The 18,482-nt window shown below is 37.7% G+C and overlaps 1 protein-coding gene across 15 annotated transcripts in view; it reads right to left on the minus strand.

The window, feature by feature from the left end:
- Nucleotides 1-18,482, minus strand: part of mef2aa (myocyte enhancer factor 2aa) — a 521,886-nt gene that overhangs the window by 37,003 nt on the left and 466,401 nt on the right. For 10 of the 15 annotated variants that reach the window (XM_051920754.1, XM_051920742.1, XM_051920750.1 and 7 more), the window contains one exon: nt 11,733-11,792. The exons of the other annotated variants lie outside the window; for them this stretch is intronic. In XM_051920754.1, coding sequence (XP_051776714.1) covers nt 11,733-11,792 — 60 coding nt within the window. The remainder of the gene's footprint in view (nt 1-11,732; nt 11,793-18,482) is intronic. 15 annotated transcript variants of the gene reach the window in all.

Raw genomic sequence — 18,482 nt, forward strand, 5'->3', positions numbered from 1 at the left:
TTACACAGGCAGAGGTGCCATTAGAAGACCTCTGGGCCTCCAGGTCAGTGTGTCCCCTGCATGGCACTGAACCTAATGCATTCCTGAGCACACTGACTCATTCAAAAGGCAGTCATCCATGCCCTACTCTCCATAATCTTGAACAGAGATCCAACTGTCTAACGGGACTATTTTGTTCAGACATGTAATTTGGAAATTCACTATACAGTGTTCAATGTGACTGTAAACTTGAACTGAACTTTTCCCTTGCTGCAGTCTTAAGGACTTTGGATTTCTTGCTAGACCTCAGAGGCATCCATTGAATTCTGTTGCCCTTGGAGTATAAACATCCAGAGTAGAGTTCAATTGACCTGCTGGCAGAATTCTTAAAAGAATTCAATATACAGAAAAACCCTCAGGTAAACAGTGCAGGCTTCCTTTATTTTCTATAAATGGCCCTAACCCTGTCCTGCACCATGTCAGTGCCTGCTCTGGTCCTGGAAAACATTTAGCCACACATACAGTACTGTGCAAAAGTTTTAGGCAAGTGTGAAAAAATGCTGTAAACAAAGAATGCTTTCAAAAATGGAAGTGTTAATCATTTATTTTCATCAATCAACAAAATGCAGTGAATGAACAAAAGAGAAATCTAAATCAAATCAATATTTGGTGTTTGTGGTGGGTTGGCACCCTGCCCGGGATTGGTTCCTGCCTTGTGCCCTGTGTTGGCTGGGATTGGCTCCAGCAGACCCCCGTGACCCTGTTTTCGGATTCAGCAGGTTAACCACCCTTTGCCTTCAAAACAGCATCAATTCTTCTAGGTACACTTGCACACAGTTTTTGAAGGAACTCGGCTGGTAGGTTGTTCCAAACATCTTGGAGAACTAACCACAGATCTTCTGTGGATGTAGGCTTCCTCACATCCTTCTGTCTCTTCATGTAATCCCAGACACACTCGATGATGTTGAGATCAGGGCTCTGTGGGGGCCATACCATCACTTCCAGGACTTCTTGTTCTTCTTTACGCTGAAGATCGTTCTTAATGACTTTGGCTGTATGTTTGGGGTCGTTGTCCTGCTGCAGAATACATTTGGGGCCAATCATACGCCTCCCTGATGGTACTGCATGATGGATAAGTATCTGCCTGTATTTCTCAGCATTGAGAACACCATTAATCCTGACCAAATCTCCAACTCTATTTGCAGAAATGCAGCCCCAAACGTTCAAGGAACCTCCACCATGCTTCACTGTTGCCTGCAGACACTCATTATTGTACCGCTCTCCAGCCCTTCGACAAACAAACTGCCTTCTGCTACAGCCAAATATTTCAAATTTTGACTCATCAGTCCAGAGCACCTGCTGCCATTTTTCTGCACCCCAGTTCCTATATTTTCATGCATACTTGAGTCGCTTGGCCTTGTTTCCACGTCGGAGGTATGGCTTTTTGGCTGCAACTCTTTCATGAAGACCACTTCTGACCAGACTTCTCCAGACAGTAGATGGGTGTACCTGGGTCCCACTGGTTTCTGCCATTTCTGAGGTGATGGCACTGCTGGACATCTTCCGATTTCGAAGGGTAAGAAGCTTGATGTGTCTTTCATCTGCTGCATTAAGTTTCCCTGGCCGACCACTGCATCTACGATTCTCAACGTTGCCCGTTTCTTTGTGCTTCTTCAAAAGAGCTTGAACAGCACATCTTGAAACCCCAGTCTGCTTTGAAATCTTTGTCTGGGAGAGACCTTGCTGATGCAGTATAACTACCTTGTGTCTTGTTGCTGTGCTCAATCTTGCCATGACATGAAACGGTCTTCCACAACCTCACCTTAGTAGCAGAGTTTGGCTGTTCCTCACCCAGTTTTAAGCCTCCTGCACAGCTGTTTCTGTTTCAGTTAATGACTGTGTTTCAACCTACGTGTGACATTGATGATCATTAGCACCTGTTTGGTATAATTGGTTGATCATACACCTGACTATAATCCTACAAAATCCCTGACTTTGTGCAAGTGTACCTATAAGAATTGATGCTGGTTTGAAGGCAAAAGGTAGTAACACCAAATATTGATTTGATTTAGATTTTTCTTTTGTTCGCTCACTTTGCATTTTGTAAATTGATAACAATAAACAATCATTTATATTTCTGAAAGCTTTCTTTGTTTACAGTATTTTTTCACACCTGCCTAAAACTTTTGCACAGTACTGTATATGGTTAACAATTTGACTTGACAGACTGCATGGGTGAGAAGTCAAGCAAAGTCTACTGAGAAGCAGAGAAAACACTAAATGGAAAAAATGAGAGGCAGTCTAAGAGCCCATATGAGAAGATAAGGCTGCTGGAGGGACACTAAGCTATGAAGGGGGAGCACAGGAGGCACACTGTAAACTTCTTGAATACGAAGCAGAGAAAGAGGTTTTAATGTGCTGATCAAGTGGCCAGTAAATACCTACAAACCAAAAGAGGGCAAGATTGAAGACACACCTGGAATAATCTTGAAAAGCCTACCAAGAAAGGATTTTGTTACTGCTTGTCACGTAAACTCCATTTGCTCATAATTCTGCATAAAATTAACGTAAGTGCCATAGGAAGGCAATGTTCTACAACAGTACAGAATCACATGGTGACTTGGACAACTAAGAAATAAACATTTCTGATGGCTTTTACTTGCTATCTGGCTGCACCATTTGGTTTTATGCAGTACATCTTTTTGTCCATCTATATCAAGCAATTTTCTGAGGTAAATGTTTAAAGAATAGTGGCCAGACTCATGGGCCCTAAAGAATCTTTTTGACACTCTCATGGTCTGTTAAGTTAATTTTAAACATTCTTAAAATTTCAAGATGCTTGCCACTACGCACGAATTTTGCATGTCTTTTACAGCAACACCGTGAGTCATACACCAGAACAGTATGCTGCTGTCAAGCTACTATTTAACTGTGTGACTCCTACTCTCTAGAACTCTCTTTAGGTCTGTATGTGAAGCTCATTTGGTGGCCACAAACCACATTTAAAAGATTTTCTCTGAATTTTATGTGGATTTTTATGTGAATTTTAAGTTATTTTATAACTTTATTTGATAAAATTCATTACAAAATAAAGAGTGCCCAATTGCCAAAACATTTGCTAATATATTATTCATACATTCAGAGCATGTTGGCTAACACAACAGTTAATAACACAATTTCAGAGTTTCAGTAACTGCTTTCATACATGGACTTTATTATAAATAGCAAGAACTGATTAACTTAAACCTACATGTCAAGGCCAAATATTAAAACAAGTCAACATGGAAGCTTACAGACTGTCATACATACTAAACTACAAGGTTTTTAAGATTTTCCCACAATTACATCTCTAACTGCCTGTTAGACCAGCTTATCGATTCCTCAGTAATGTCCTCATATGTACAACTAACTTTCAGTGAACAGAAGCCTAAAAACATCATAAACAAATTCTTAGCACTCTCATTACTACTGGTGGAGCAGGAAGTATGAAGCCGCACCTGCCTACACATTTCAAAATTTGCAGAGGGGCCATGACCTGCTGTGAGGCAGGGTCCTGTGCATCTGGGAGATTCAGCATGTCATCCTTTGAATAGTTCTGCTAGTCTCGGCATCCTGCTGGATCGCCCCTTATTAGGTTGTTTAGAACACCAAACAAGCAGATGTACCTGTCAATCTGGGACTGACAGGTTCAAAGAAAGGCAAGGGGAAGAAAGTTGCCCTCAAGTATGCCTCTTTTTAATATCTTCCTTAGACTTTTCACTGATATTAAATATTTATTTTGCACTTACCACTAAGCAGGTAATGAGTTAGTCAATGAGTAGAGCAAGACAGATTACCTTCCACCTAAATATATTTCCAATTTAATATTACTGAAGCTTACTAACTATAAATCTCTTTATGCACTACAAAGAACAATCATCATAGTGCTGGGAAAGGTTTCTGCCACAACTGCAATAAGCACAGTTTTGATATCAGAAAGGCACCTTTAAAAAGCAGCAAATAAATAAAATGCTTGTCAGTGAGACGCTCCATGACCTTTAGCTGACCAGTTGAGTCCCTGTGGCTGTGGAGACAACCTGTGACAGAGCAGAGAGAGCTAGAGCATTTATTACTGTCAAAAAGGAACAGTTGGTGACTTGACCTTCAGAGTCCTTGGTGGTTTTGGCTGAACGAACAAAACACCACCAGGAGGGAATGAACAGATGACAGCACTTACACTTCTGTTCCAACTTTATCATCACAACTCTTACCAAAGAATTTCCCCTAAGCTCTTAAAATGTTTACTTGATTTTTTTAAACATGTGGCATCACTATATACTACTATTAAGATGATCCTTTTTCAATTTTTCATTTTAGTACCTTATGGTAGCTAAGTCTACAAAGACTGACGAAAGGGCAAAATAAGAACCACAGAAAGATATGATGACTTTGAGGAATTTTCACAGGAGAATCATGAAAATACAACACAGCAGTACTAAAACTTAAAGGACAAAGCTGAGTTTCTGGATGGACATTTAAGATAGCTAACTTTATATAAGCACCTACAAATAATCAAAGTTAGATGCATGTCAATAGTTTTTTTATTTATCACTTCAAAACTAATTCACTGTAGCACTATACCTCAGGTTGACTGGGGTCAGTTGCTCAGACTCCTTTTTAACTCACTGACTGCAGCCTTAAGAACCCACTGAGCAGGTTCCAAAAGTAACAGATGTACAACCACGATACTCATTTTAAAAATAAATATGTGTAAAGAAAAATATTTAAAATATATTCAACTTTAAATATGAAAATTATTGGTTTTCAAACATTGCCCATATCGATCATATTTGATTCTACTCTTGCTCCAGAACATTTGAGTTGAACTTAAGCACATATACTGTATTATGCATTTTCAGCCCTCAAATTGACGGACAGTTCACAGGAAACCAGTTAGGTCAGGGCAATATATTTCAGTTTTCTTGTTAACTAATGTTAATCTCTCAAACTGTACTTTTAAAATGTCAAATATAAAAAGCCAATTAATGCCTAATATTCAAGTCGCTGAACTGCAAAATCATAAACTGCTTGCCCATTGCACCAGCTGTGCCAAGGAATTGAGTACTAAATCTTTTTAGGGGAATGTAATGCATGACAGTGTTTATGTAAAGCAGCATGTGCACTTCACTATTACACAGGGATGTTTTTAAAGAAATTGAAGTCAAAAACCACACACAGAAAGGGAAGAAACAGTCATATACACAAGTCTTCTTCATCTGATACAAGCTTAAAACTCATGGAAGGAGAACAACTAAATTAAGTATATAGGTGAATTCTAAAACTGATAAGACCCCTTCCCTTTCTGAACACTTTACTGTGCTGTAGATTTAAATTTAAAAGGATACATTTTTGCCCATCAATTTACAATCAATAACCCATAATGACCAAGTGAAAACATGTTTTCAGAGAGGTTTGCAAATTTATTAAAAATCAAAAACTGAAATCTTTCATTTATATAAGTGCTCAGACCTTTGTTTTGGCACTTGAAATTATCATTGAAATGTGACTAGAACATGCGCAGAGTCCACCTGCAGCAAACTGATTGATTGGACTATGTTTAGAAAGGCATACACCTGTGTATAGAAGGTCTCACAATTCACATTGCATGTTAGGACAAAAAGAGTTTCAACCCTCTGTAGACTTCCACGATCAAACTGTGGTGAGGCATAGATCAAGCTTTAAGTATTTCCAGTAGCCTCAATAACTGTGAAATGGTTTGCAACTACCAGGACTCTTCCTAGAGCTGGCTGTTTGCCAAGCTGAGTAACCAGGCAGGAAGGAATCTAATGGCCACTCTAAAAAAAGCTTCAGAGGGTCTCTTTTGAGATGGGAGAACCTGTGGGAAGGATGACAATCTCAGCAACACTCCATGAATCAGGTATTCTTGAACAAAAAGGCATAGGATAGTCTGAAGTTTGTCAAAGTGCATTTAAAGATTCTCTGGTCAGATGTGGCAAAAAATGAACTCCTTAAGTAGGAGTTGGAAGAATTGGATGCAACTGCCCAAATCCAGGGGAGTAAACCTTGAAAAAGACTTCCCTAAGAAGACTCAAAGCTAGTACTGCTGCCAAAGGGGATTCTACAAAGTGTTGAATTAAGAGTCTGAATACTTATATGAATAAGAGATTGTACTTTGTGTTTTTTTAAAAAATTTGCAAACCTCTCCAAAAACAAGTTTTTACTTGGTCATTATAGGTTTTTAAGTGTTGACTGAAGTGCAAAATTGTAAATTTATCTCTTTAAAATTAAATCTACAACACAACAAAGTGTGCAGAAAGTGAAGGGGTCTGAATACTTTCTGAATCCACTGTTCGGTATATACATAAGTTGGATGTTTGCATCCTTGAGGTTTAAGCTTCTATCAGATGAAAAAGACTTGTGATTTCTTCCCCTAGTGTGTGTGTAGTTTTGCATGCAACTTCAATTTCTTTATTAAAAAAATAAATAAAAATCCTGTGTAATAGTAGAAGTACATGTGCTACTTTAGGTTAACACTGTTGTGAATTGTATCCTCCTAAAAAAATTTAGCAATCAATTCCTTGAAAAACTACGCACAACAGTCAAGCTATTTATAATTTTGCACTTGAGGGACTTAAATATTAGGCATTAATTGGCTCTTATATTTGAAATGGTAATATTTTCTGAATCCACTGTAAACCCAAAATAGTCACAGTTTCACACACAAACAAGAAAGACTAAGAATAATGTGTGGATTCCAGCCAATTGTGCTGCTCAACACTGCAAAAAATTGGAATAGCACTGAGAAGACAAAGTGTAAATCACTGCAAAAAACCAGAGGTCAGTTAAGGCTGTAATTCATATGCACAGGACATGGCATCATCTCATTTTCCTGGCTATTTCAAGACAGAATACGCCAAAAAGCTATATTCCAGGTTAATTTAACTTTATCCAACCATCATGTTTCTTAAATATGAATATTTTTTGCCAACTCATGCACCTCTTTATTTTGCAAACTGCCTCTGGAATATGCACAGAATTTCACAAGACAAGAAAAAAAGAGTAGTGGCAAATTTCAAACATTGTTTTTTATTCATGAAGATTATAAAATGGCAGAAAAGTAATAAAAATAAAGATAAATGAATAAAAACACTAAAGTAGTATTATTTGATCACCACATTATAAACATTGGCTACAAGAAGAAACAGGAAAATACACTACTACACTCAACATTGTGAAGTGAGCTGGCTCCAGGTAGATGGCTATTTCAGAGCATTTTTACATTGTATTTAAAATTTTTATTTTATTTTGTATATGTGTTGCCTTCCATTTTACCTTCCTCATGGTATCCTGGTTTAAGACCCTTATCTTGTTGTGATGTCAATGCAGTGACTGTAACGCTTGTGATCGTGCAGTGGTGTTTGACATCATACCAGTGATTTGGAAAGACAAAAGAAAACAACACCTTTTGTTATTCATCTGAAAATACAAATAGGCTGATCCAGGAAATAATGTGCATATGCAAGATGACAGTCCTGTAGTGTTTAATGCTACTGTGATGTTGAATGGGGGCAAAAAAATGGTTTAGTTTGACTTTGTATATTTAAAACTTCATACATGTTTCAATATGCTTCAAGATGTAAATGAGACAGCCATAACACAAAGTTCCTTCAGAAAGTTCTCTTGCTTTTGTTTCTTTCATACCAAACAATTAACAGGTTAGCTCTATGTGGATGACAATACAAAGTAATTTTCTACTGTGACAAAGGTTTACTTCCAGATTTTTTAAAAAACTGTATATCAACCTATAAGTAAGTGTAATCCACTAGCCTTTCCCTACTTGAATCATTTGCCATCAGAGTGAGGTTAACTTTCTTTTACCTTTCTTTTTAACAATGGCTGAATGTAACCAATCAAAACAAATCCCCCTCAGATATGGACTGGGTAGTATGTTAGGAATGAAAGGATGCCACATTGTTTAATGGAAATGAAAATGATCAACCTACAGAGGTATAAATTTAAAGACACCCCGAAAATCAAAGTGAAAAAATGTGGCAGGCTAGTCCATTTTCCCAAAATTTAATTGCAGCAACTCAAAATTGTACTCAGTAGTTTGTATGGCCCCCACGTACTTGCATGCATGCCTGACAACATCGGGGCATGCTCCTAATGAAACAACAGATGGTGTCCTGGGGGATCTCCTCCCAGATCTGCACCAGGGTATCACTGAGCTCCTGGACAGTCTGATGTGTAACCTGGAGGCATCGGATAGACCGAAACATAACATCCCAGAGGTGTTCTATTGGATTTAGGTCAGGCGAACGTGGGGGCCAATCCATGGTATCAATTCCTTCATCCTCCAGGAACTGCCTGCATACTCTCGCCACATGAGGCCAGGGATTGTCGTGCACCAGGAGGAACCCAGGACCGACTGCACCTGCCATAAGGTCTGACAATGGGTCCAAGGATTTCATCCCAATACCTAACGGCAGTCAAGGTGCCGTTGTCTAGCCTATAGAAGTGGATATACCTCCCCAGACCATCACTGACCCACCACCAAACCAGTCATGCTGAACAATGTTACAGGCAGCATAACGTTCTCCCCAGCTTCTTCAGACCCTTTCACATCTGTCACATGTGCTCAGGGTGAACCTTCTCTCATCTGTGAAAAGCACAGGGCATCAGTGGTGGACCTGCCAATTCTGGTATTCTATGGCAAATGCCAATCGAGCTCCATGGTGCCGGGCAGTGAGCACAGGGCCCACTAGAGGACGTCGAGCTCTCAGGCCACCCTCATGAAATCTGTTTCTAATTGTTTGGTCAGAGACATTGACACCAGTGGCCTGCTGGAGGTCATTTTGTAGGGCACTGGCAGTGCGCATCCTGTTCTTCCTTGCTCAAAGGAGCAGATACCAGTCCTGCTGATGGGTTTAGGACCTTCTACGGCCCTGTCCAGCTCTCCTAGAGTAACTGCCTGTCTCCTGGAATCTCCTCCATGCCCTTGAGAGTGTACTGGGGGACACAGCAAACCTTCTGGCAATGGCACATATTGATGTGCCATCCAGGAGAAGTTGGACTACCTGTGCAACCTCTATAGAGTCCAGGTATCACCTCATGCTACCAGTAGTGACACCAACAGTAGCCAAAATGCAAAACTATTGAAAAAACAGTCAGAAAAGACGGGAGGGAAAAATGTCAGTGGCCTCCACCTGTTAAACCAGGGGTCGTCTCATTATTGCTCCTCTACTGCAACTGTTTCTAATTTCATTAACACCAAAGTAGCTGAAACTGATTTAACAACCCCTTCTGCAACTTAACTGACCAGATCAATATCCCTGAAGTTTCACTGACTTGATGCTATACTCTAATAAAAAAATTGTTCCTTTAATGCAATTTTCTTTCTATTTGCATGCTGATAATAGTTCTGGAAAAGACCAGCACCCTGTCTTGGGTTTGTTCCTGCTCTTTGCCCAATGGCAGCAAAAAACTAATTCCTCATGATCTTCAGGTGGACAGAGATTATAGACTGGGTGGATAAATGGGTGTATAAATGGATGAACTGATGGACAGATGGAAGGACAGATATTGACGAGCACTTCTGTTTAGCCCCTTTGGATCTCTGGATGATTATTCTCAAATATGCACAGAACATAAAACATGAGAAAATATGCTATTAAACTATTTGTTAGGCCGTAAAGCTTTAAATATTTCATGCTTTGTTTTATGCATCTATCCATAAGTCTCTAAATGTTACTTATTTAATGGTAAGTAAATTTATAAACTACTTTACAACAAATGTATCAATATATTAAAACAGAAAAAATGCCTCATTATGAAGAGTAAAATGAGCAATTTAGAAAAGTGCAGTGCAGTCCATTAAAAAAAAAAAAATCAATAAAAAGCCTATGTCACAGGATAAGGAGGACAGTGCCTCCTTTCAAAAACAGGACAAAGACATTGAAATGGAATGTTGCTGTCCAAAGAGCCAGAGACAGAACAAAAGAGAGTGAGAACCCACAAACAAAGCTCAATATTAATTTGTTTTTAAGAGCTAGGAAAACTGCTTCTGAACTCACTGTCACATCACATGGCACTGATTACCAGAACACCTGTATCTTAACATGAAAGGCTTGGGAAACCATATCAGGAAGTGGTCCATCACTCTCTAACCAAAGGTGCAAATGACTTTGATGGCATCTAGCTCTAACTGCTGTTTTGCTTACCTGGGAATCCATGTGGTTAACTGTATACTTGTTTTTCCTCTAGACATACAAAAACTATCCGATTCAGATGACCTCTGCTATTTTCTATTTTACCAAATTCTTGATTAAATACGTTTCAAAGACAGAAAGAAAGAAATCTAGATCTAAATTTAACCTAAATACTGCAGAATCAAGGACACATCTTGGTTCAGTAGATGATCTGATGGTGGCTATTTTGCAGTGCATCTGGTGGGTCTTTTGGCCTTTCAGTATGTTTGTAAAAAAAGTTTGTTATGGAATTCCAACTTTTTATGTGCTCATATATTAAGAGACAAATTGTAACTCAGATAAATCCTAGTCAAGACCAATCACTTTAACTGATTACACGTTTGTTTTTTGTCTCCTGGATTCACAGAAAAAGTCACAGTGCTACAATAAAACACAATAAATTAATGAATATATACATTTCTTCACCAAACTAAAAGGTACGTAAAGTAAATGAACAGTTCAAAATGCAAATATACAGTGTAAATGCAGACTTCAGAATTGGTTTGAGGCAGCCAAATAATTAAATGAAGTAATTCATATCCTTTTGTGAATGCTGTGTTTAAATTATAAGTATTCCTATGGAAGTAGGTTGTGCAAGACAACACAAAAGCACAAAAAGATAACATATAGCTGGATCAGTTATTAACAGATCTAGAATTGGGTAGACAAGATGCTACACTAACATAAATCTTATATGATTAAAGCCAAGCTGGAACATGTTCCATTTCAGATGTTGTTCTAAATCCATTTGGAGCATGTCTTGTGTAAAATGAAAGCGTCTTGATAATTATGTGTAATAAAAAAAAAAAAAGTTCTTGCTGGGATGATATCTTTGTAATTAGAATTGAAAACATTGGCATTGGATGCAATCAAATTTCTTTTATCATGTAATGCACTGCTAATAACAAAGGCGAAGTCCAGACCTACTAGGCTATATCTCAAGTTGCACTATCTAATAATGATTCCAACCATATCTGCAAAAAGGTCAATGCATCTATTTTATTCATCCATCCAGTTTTAAATCTACTCATCCAGTTCATGGATGCAGAGAGCAAGTGCCTGTAAAGCTAAAATACAAGTTTTGAGGTTTGTAATGATTAAGTACTAAGGGAGATATGATCTCATGCCCTAACTGGTCAGCCTGATACTCTTACTGTTCAGTGAGTCGGGGGAACCTACTGCCTACTGACTATTTAAATTCAAAGTCAGCTCACACTGTTACTGTGACAACACATATTAAGGAGATATATGAAAAAATATGTGAAGATAGCTTGACTCCTGTACCATGCCCAAAGTCCAGAATGTAGCCTGGCCTGTCTATCATTATACTAAATTGTTCCACAGCTCCTCTTAGAGGTAATCTATAGTAGCTTTTGCATGGTACATAACCCTATGCATTATACACAATTACAACCTCTAAATTTATATCTCCATGACAATCTTGCTAATGTATTCAAATTTAGCTAGAGCACTTCAAAACTAGTTAATTCTTCCTTATGGACTTACCCACTGGGCTGGAGCCTGCACCGTTTGGCATTGTGAGGTCAGCAGAACCCAGCATACCACCTAATGAGACGCACAAAACAATATTATTAACTCCTTTGATAATTGTCAAAGCGATCCCCACCCAATCAAAAAAGCAAATAAAGTTCCCCACAGACATAGAAATGTCAGAATCAGCATAGTCATGAAGAACAGAAATTTGCAAAAATGGAGTCAACAGCAGAAAACAGCACACTAGTTTTTCATTGTGAAAAAATGATAGCTGCAATTTGGAATGCAACAAAACTCCCTTTACCCAACATTAATATAACTGCATGTGTTAAGGTTTAGAGTGTGTTAATCAAAATAAAATATCACAAATATAAAGTTGTCTTCATTAGTGATAGTACCATGCACTTAATGTACAACATACCAAATATTTGTTCTCACGGACTTGTTTATTGTAACGAGTCAAAAAAAGCAATAAACCTGAACATTAACAACATTAGTTTTAGTTTCCCATTAATGAAAAATATTAAATAAAAAGTTATGAATAAAAAGATAAAGGAATGCAAATATCAGTATTTCTGTATAATTAAAATGTTTATTACTTTAGGTGACATTGTTTACAGTATTGTAAACTACAGTTAACTAGTCCTCTTTTCACATGGTTCCAATGTTCCATATTTAAATCATGGCCTGGGTATGGTCTGTGTGAAATTTGCATATATTCCCATATCTTGGTTGGTTTTGCCCGGATTGTCTGAAGCATGTAAGTTAAATGACAGCTTTAAATTGTTCTGTTTACACCAGTAAATGCGAATGTGAATTACATGATGGGGTCAAGATCTCCAAGGGTATTCAGAACATGAATAAATTATTGATATTTTTTTCATTAATTACAGAGGACAGCTACATAGGAGGACAACAAATATGATACACATTTTGATCCTATTATCATTGAATCCTCTTGAAATGAATAGGCGGAGTGGTGGCTCTGAGGCTAGGGATCTGCACTGGCAATCGGAAAGTTGCCGGTTCGAATCTCGTAAATGCCAAAAGAGACTCTGCTCTGTTGGACCCTTGAGCAAGGCCCTTAACCTGCAATTGCTGAGCACTCTGAGTAGTGAGAAAAGCGCTATATAAATGCAAATTATTAATATAGCATATTTATGGTTTGGGAAAGATAATTTCTGTACGTAAGCATCAAGATTGATACAGAAAAACAGGAGCATTTCAGATGCAAGGAATATTTTGGTAAATATAAAGTATAATTTCTTTTTGCTAGTAAATTAGAACAGATGCAGATTAAGTTTAGAAAACCCTATTAAATATTATTCTGAATGTATCATATAATCAGACTTGATATTATGTTCGAGATATTTTGCAAATTTATGACAACCATCTGGTACAGTCGATGATGTGTTAACACTTGTACATTCAGATACTGCATTTATCCCCCATATCTTTATCCCCCATATCTTTAATATGTGCTGCTTAAGTTAGATGGTGACTCCAAACTGGCCTGCTATGAGTTTTTGTGTCCTGTGTTAAGAGAGGTGCTGCTGCCCAGGCATGGTCCTTGTATTCGATTTAATGCTGCTGTCATAGAGGTTTCAGCTAAATGTGGCCTAGAAATGGTAAAAATAATCAGATGGAAGTACATTTTGCTACTGTTGGTCTATAAAATATAAACACATACTATTATGGCATTTCTTATTGTCATGCATTGTTAGCGCTTTTGTAAAATTACCATTAAACATTTTTTCTGTATTTTCACAAGATTCCACTGCAGCATTTCTATATACTTGCCGTTTCCAACATCAACCTTTCATTTGCTTCCAGTCATTTTCATAATCAGAGACCAAGTACTGAAAATACTGTTTTCAACTAATCTTTTCTTCAATTCTGCTTTAATTTTGAAATACACAGTATATATACCGTAAGTCTATCCAATTCGAGAGTCAATACTATTTTGATTTAATGTGAATTTTAAGAGCCTTTTTCAAGCTCCTGCTTTTTATTCTAGTAAGTGTAAGGTATATTATGCAGATTACGATGATACCATAGTTAATTTTTAAATGCACTTATTGTGTTCTTGTTCTGTAATTCTTAGTATAACACAATGTGTTAGTGTTGGCCTGAACAATCACTCTGTCAATTAGCTTGGTAGACTGTGGCACACTAATAGGCTACTTTTTTGTGAAGCAGTGCACATTCACCAAAAGCAACTTTTTGATACTGAAGTTGTTAAATGCATCTGTACCCCTGATAGGGCCTGGTTGTGGTTAACACTGAGGAGAGAGGTGAGACCACATGCCTGCTCTGCAGAAGTTTTGCTAGCACTCATGCTACAGCTTGCACTCAATTCCTTCTTTCTCATCCCCTCTCTAAGGGTCTGACATAGATGATTACATTATAATGTACATTTTAGGGCATATTACTTGAACCAAACAGTCTGCAACCTCACCTGAAAAGAAGAATTCATTTGTCAAGTCATAGCTTTGAAGATCTTGTTAACTGGCAGTTTAACAATGAGGTAAAAGAAACGATGTGCCACTTTGATGAAAACCAAGCTAATCATGCTCATTAATAAGAGGAAAATATTATGATGAATGACATCCTTAATTTATAAAAATAAATATTGCTCTTGTTGTGGATTAAAGAAAGGATTTATTTGTTAATCTTTCTATTCCTTAAGTTTTTCTCTTCTACTACTACTATTGTTATTTCTTTATAGTTTCTAATTTATTTTCCTGCTCAGGCCACATTTTATTGGCATGTCATTTGGTTTTATGGTTTTATTTATGTACATAGCAAATTTAAAACAACTAAAAGTTGACCAAAGCGCTTTACACTGAATAAGAGCTAACAGTAAGAAATAAAATCCAGATAATTACTAAAAAGAAAAAATTATACATGCATGAACACACATATACCAACACACACATATAAATAGCTTATATAAAATTATGAAAAATATATATATATTTAATGTATTTATATATAAGATGAACACAGTATTAACAATATAAATAGAAAGATTTAAGCACTCACACTCAGTAAGCTAAAAAGCAAGTAAATGAAAGTGCTTTTTTAGTAGAAACTTAAAACTATGAAGTGAGGGATCCAACCTTATTATGAGCCCATGGTAGTCCACAAGTCACATATATACTGTTATTCATTCTAATTATGAAGGTTTTAGGCTGTAACCTCGACCTGACTTTTTCTGTCTATTCGGATATTCCTTGTGTTTTGCAATTAAAATGGGGTTAGGAAATGGGAAATTATGCTTGCAATGTTTTGAGATTACAATTTTCATAATAGATTTCATAAAGTACCTTTTTTAAAATTAATACTGCACATCTAAAAATGTTAATGTAAAACATGAATTTTAAGGGATCATTAAGATTCTCATTTGCAGACATAGTTAATACCTTTTTATATACCCGTGACAATCTACTGTAAACCCTTCGCAAAAAACTGTGGTGTGGTTTTTAATAATGCCCTCAAATTTTATAAACAAATTAACTTCATTGTGAAAGCCTGTTCCTGTCAGCTCAGGTTATTAGCTAACATCAAGCCCTTTGTTTCTGTACATGATCTTGAAACAGTAATTCACACATTTGTCTCTTCTCTGCTTGACTATTGCAATTCATTATAACTGGAGTTAACCAGTTATTCCTTGCTTATCTTCAGCTCATCCAGAATTCTGCTGCCAGGCTTCTAACAGGCACACGAAAACAAAATCACGTCATACTTTTCTTAGCTTCTCTTTACTGGCTTCCTGTTTGTTACAGGACTGAGTTTAAAATTTTACTGTTTGTTTGTGTGTGTGTATATATATATATATATATATATATATATATATATATTTGCAGTTGGAGATCCACAAAGGGAGAAAAATATGCAAACCGTATCACAGACCTTCTCTTCCATTCATATATATATATATATATATATATACACATACATACATACATACATACATACACACACACACACACACACATTAGGGGGCTTTGCCCCTGCTCACTTTACTCACCAACCCCTTCTGCCAGCGCTGCGGGCCATTGTGAAGAGGGGGGCTGAATGAGGCTGCCCCACCGAAATTCGCCTTAAACGAATACTGTGTTGTGTAAACCTTCTGTTTGCTCAATCAGCTGCTGGCTTGCTACCTCTGCCGTACCGTGTGATCTGCACTTCACTCGCCTATCCGATTATCCCCCCACCCGACCCCAGCACCAATACACTAACCCAACCCCCCAAACCGCCAACCCCCACCCTGCCACCAAAGCGATGCGCCGTTGTGAAGTGGGGCTGAACGCAGTCCAAGGAGATGCGGTCACTCCTCCGAAACCCCTCTTAAACAGTGATACAATGGGAAACAAGTAACAGTTGTTTATATTACCTCCTCTTTGCTCGATCAGCTGCATGGCTTGCTGCTCCTGCCGTGCCACGTGCTCTGCATTTTGTGCGCCGCTGTAATCGTTTGAAAGTCGGTTACAGCACCTTCCTGTCCCCCAGACAGCCTCAAATAAAATGCGATCTCGTTTTGCTGTTCCATTCTTTCATTTTCTGTTTGTTTGCACTAATGCGATCTTTACTGTCATTTTTTTTTGAGACTTTCGAATTTTCCTACTTCTATTATCTCTAACCTGCTCTGCATGTGTATCACAGGACTTGCTTCCAAAGGTTGTGAGTGACTTGTCCATCTCGTGGGACGTAAAAGTGTCTCTGTCTCTCTTCAAAGATCTCCATTCCAAACATCTCTCTTCCAAAGATCACATCTCGTTTCAAGATTTTTTTTTTATAATACATATTATATATATATATATATATATATATATATATATATATATATATATATATATACACATATACACTGCCTGGCCAAAAAAAAAGTTGCTACCTGGATTTAACTAAGCAAATAGGTACGAGCCTCCTATTGGATAATTACTGCATGGGCAATTATCTTTCAGCTGGCAACAAGTTATTTAACCCCAACTGGTGCAATGAGTTGCATCTCATTTTGTTAAACAACCATGTCGAAAGACACATCTCGCGGTCATGGAAAAGATGTTAGTCTGTTTGAGAAGGGTCAAATCATTGGCATGCATCAAGCAGAGAAAACATCTAAGGAGATTGCAGAAACTACTAAAATTGGGTTAAGAACTGTCCAGCGCATTATTTAAAACTGGAAGGATAGTGGGGACCCATCGTCTTCGAGGAAGAAATGTGGCTGGAAAAAAATCCTGAATGATCGTGATCGGCGATCACTTAAATGTTTGGTGAAATCAAATCGAAGAAAAACAACAGTAGAACTCAGGTCTATGTTTAACACTAGAATTACCAGAGCCTACGAAAAAACTCGTAAATCCGTCCCACCTTAAATCGCATCATAAATCCGTTTGCACCTCTCCGCCAGAGTCCTTTGTCATCTAAATGTGCTGATAAACACAAGCTACTAGCAGCCAGCTATTCCATCCCCCAACAGACTTAGAACGAATTTCTCCTAGCTCATGCCTTGCCTTGATTTGATTATCTGGGATTGAAGTGGAGTTTTAGAGTGGAAATAATATAGCCTTATTTGGAATACACGCATTTCATGTGTGTTCCGTTTCTATAGTAGTCTGTGCAAACACATTTTTAAAAGAGAAACGTTTTTCATATTCTAATAGTAAATGACAAAATAAAGGCATAAACTATATAATGTATGAAGCCTGAAGTCCATATATCAAAGAAACACTTTCACAAAAGGTACAAATAAGAGAACACGTGCGCTTTTATTCAAAAATATAACTGCACAAAAAAAAAGCCGCATTAGCATGCCACATTGACACTCTTACTACAACCGCCGCGGTGGCGTATTGGTATCAGCTCCTGACTGGGAATCAGAGGGTGGCGAGTTCGATCCCGAACGGCTCCACTTCTCTTATTCTTACAATTTTAGAATAACAACATAAATTTGATTTCAGTCTGTAACAGACGGTGTAACTTATGATACTGGTAAAGGTTAGCTTTTTTTTTTTAATTCACTTTTCATTCTCGCAGTCACATTCAGAATCAATCCATACAACCCCATCTGACATAATGACGTGCTATAGGTCTGCAGTGTACCATGATGCATACTAACGCCCCCCCCCCCCCCCCCAAAGGGTTCTGACACACAAACGCTGGTGAAGCTGCCTTCTTCATATCTCACTGTCACTTGAAATCAGCAGTTCTTAGCATTGCACCACGCAAGCTGTCGTATCAACCACCAACTGTAACTTGCTTTCTTTATTCTTCGGTTATAGCCTTGAATAAAAGTGCACTTTTATTTATGTGAAAACAGCTGTGTCAGATGGGGTTGTATGGATTGATTCTGAATGCAACTGCGAGAATGAAAAGTGAATTAAAAAAAATAAATAAATAAAAAGCTAACCTTTACCAGTATCATAAGTTACACCGGCTGTTACAGACTGAAATCAAATTTATGTTGTTATTCTAAAATAGTAAGAATAAGAGCAGTTCACTTCTCGAAGTGGAGCAGTGCGGGATCGAACTCGTCACCCTCTGATTCCCAGTCAGGAGCTGATACCATTACACCACCGCGGCGGTTGTAGTAAGAGTGTCAATGTGGCATGCTAACGCGGCTTTTTTTATTTTGTGCAGTTATATTTTTGAATATAAGCGCACGTGTTCTCTTATTTGTACCTTCTGTGAAAGTGTTTCTTTGATATATGGACTTCAGGCTTCATACGTTATATAGTTTATGCCTACATTTTGTCA

This window comes from Erpetoichthys calabaricus, chromosome 17 (assembly GCF_900747795.2).
Source record: "Erpetoichthys calabaricus chromosome 17, fErpCal1.3, whole genome shotgun sequence".
In the NCBI taxonomy this organism is placed as follows: Eukaryota; Metazoa; Chordata; class Cladistia; order Polypteriformes; family Polypteridae; genus Erpetoichthys; species Erpetoichthys calabaricus.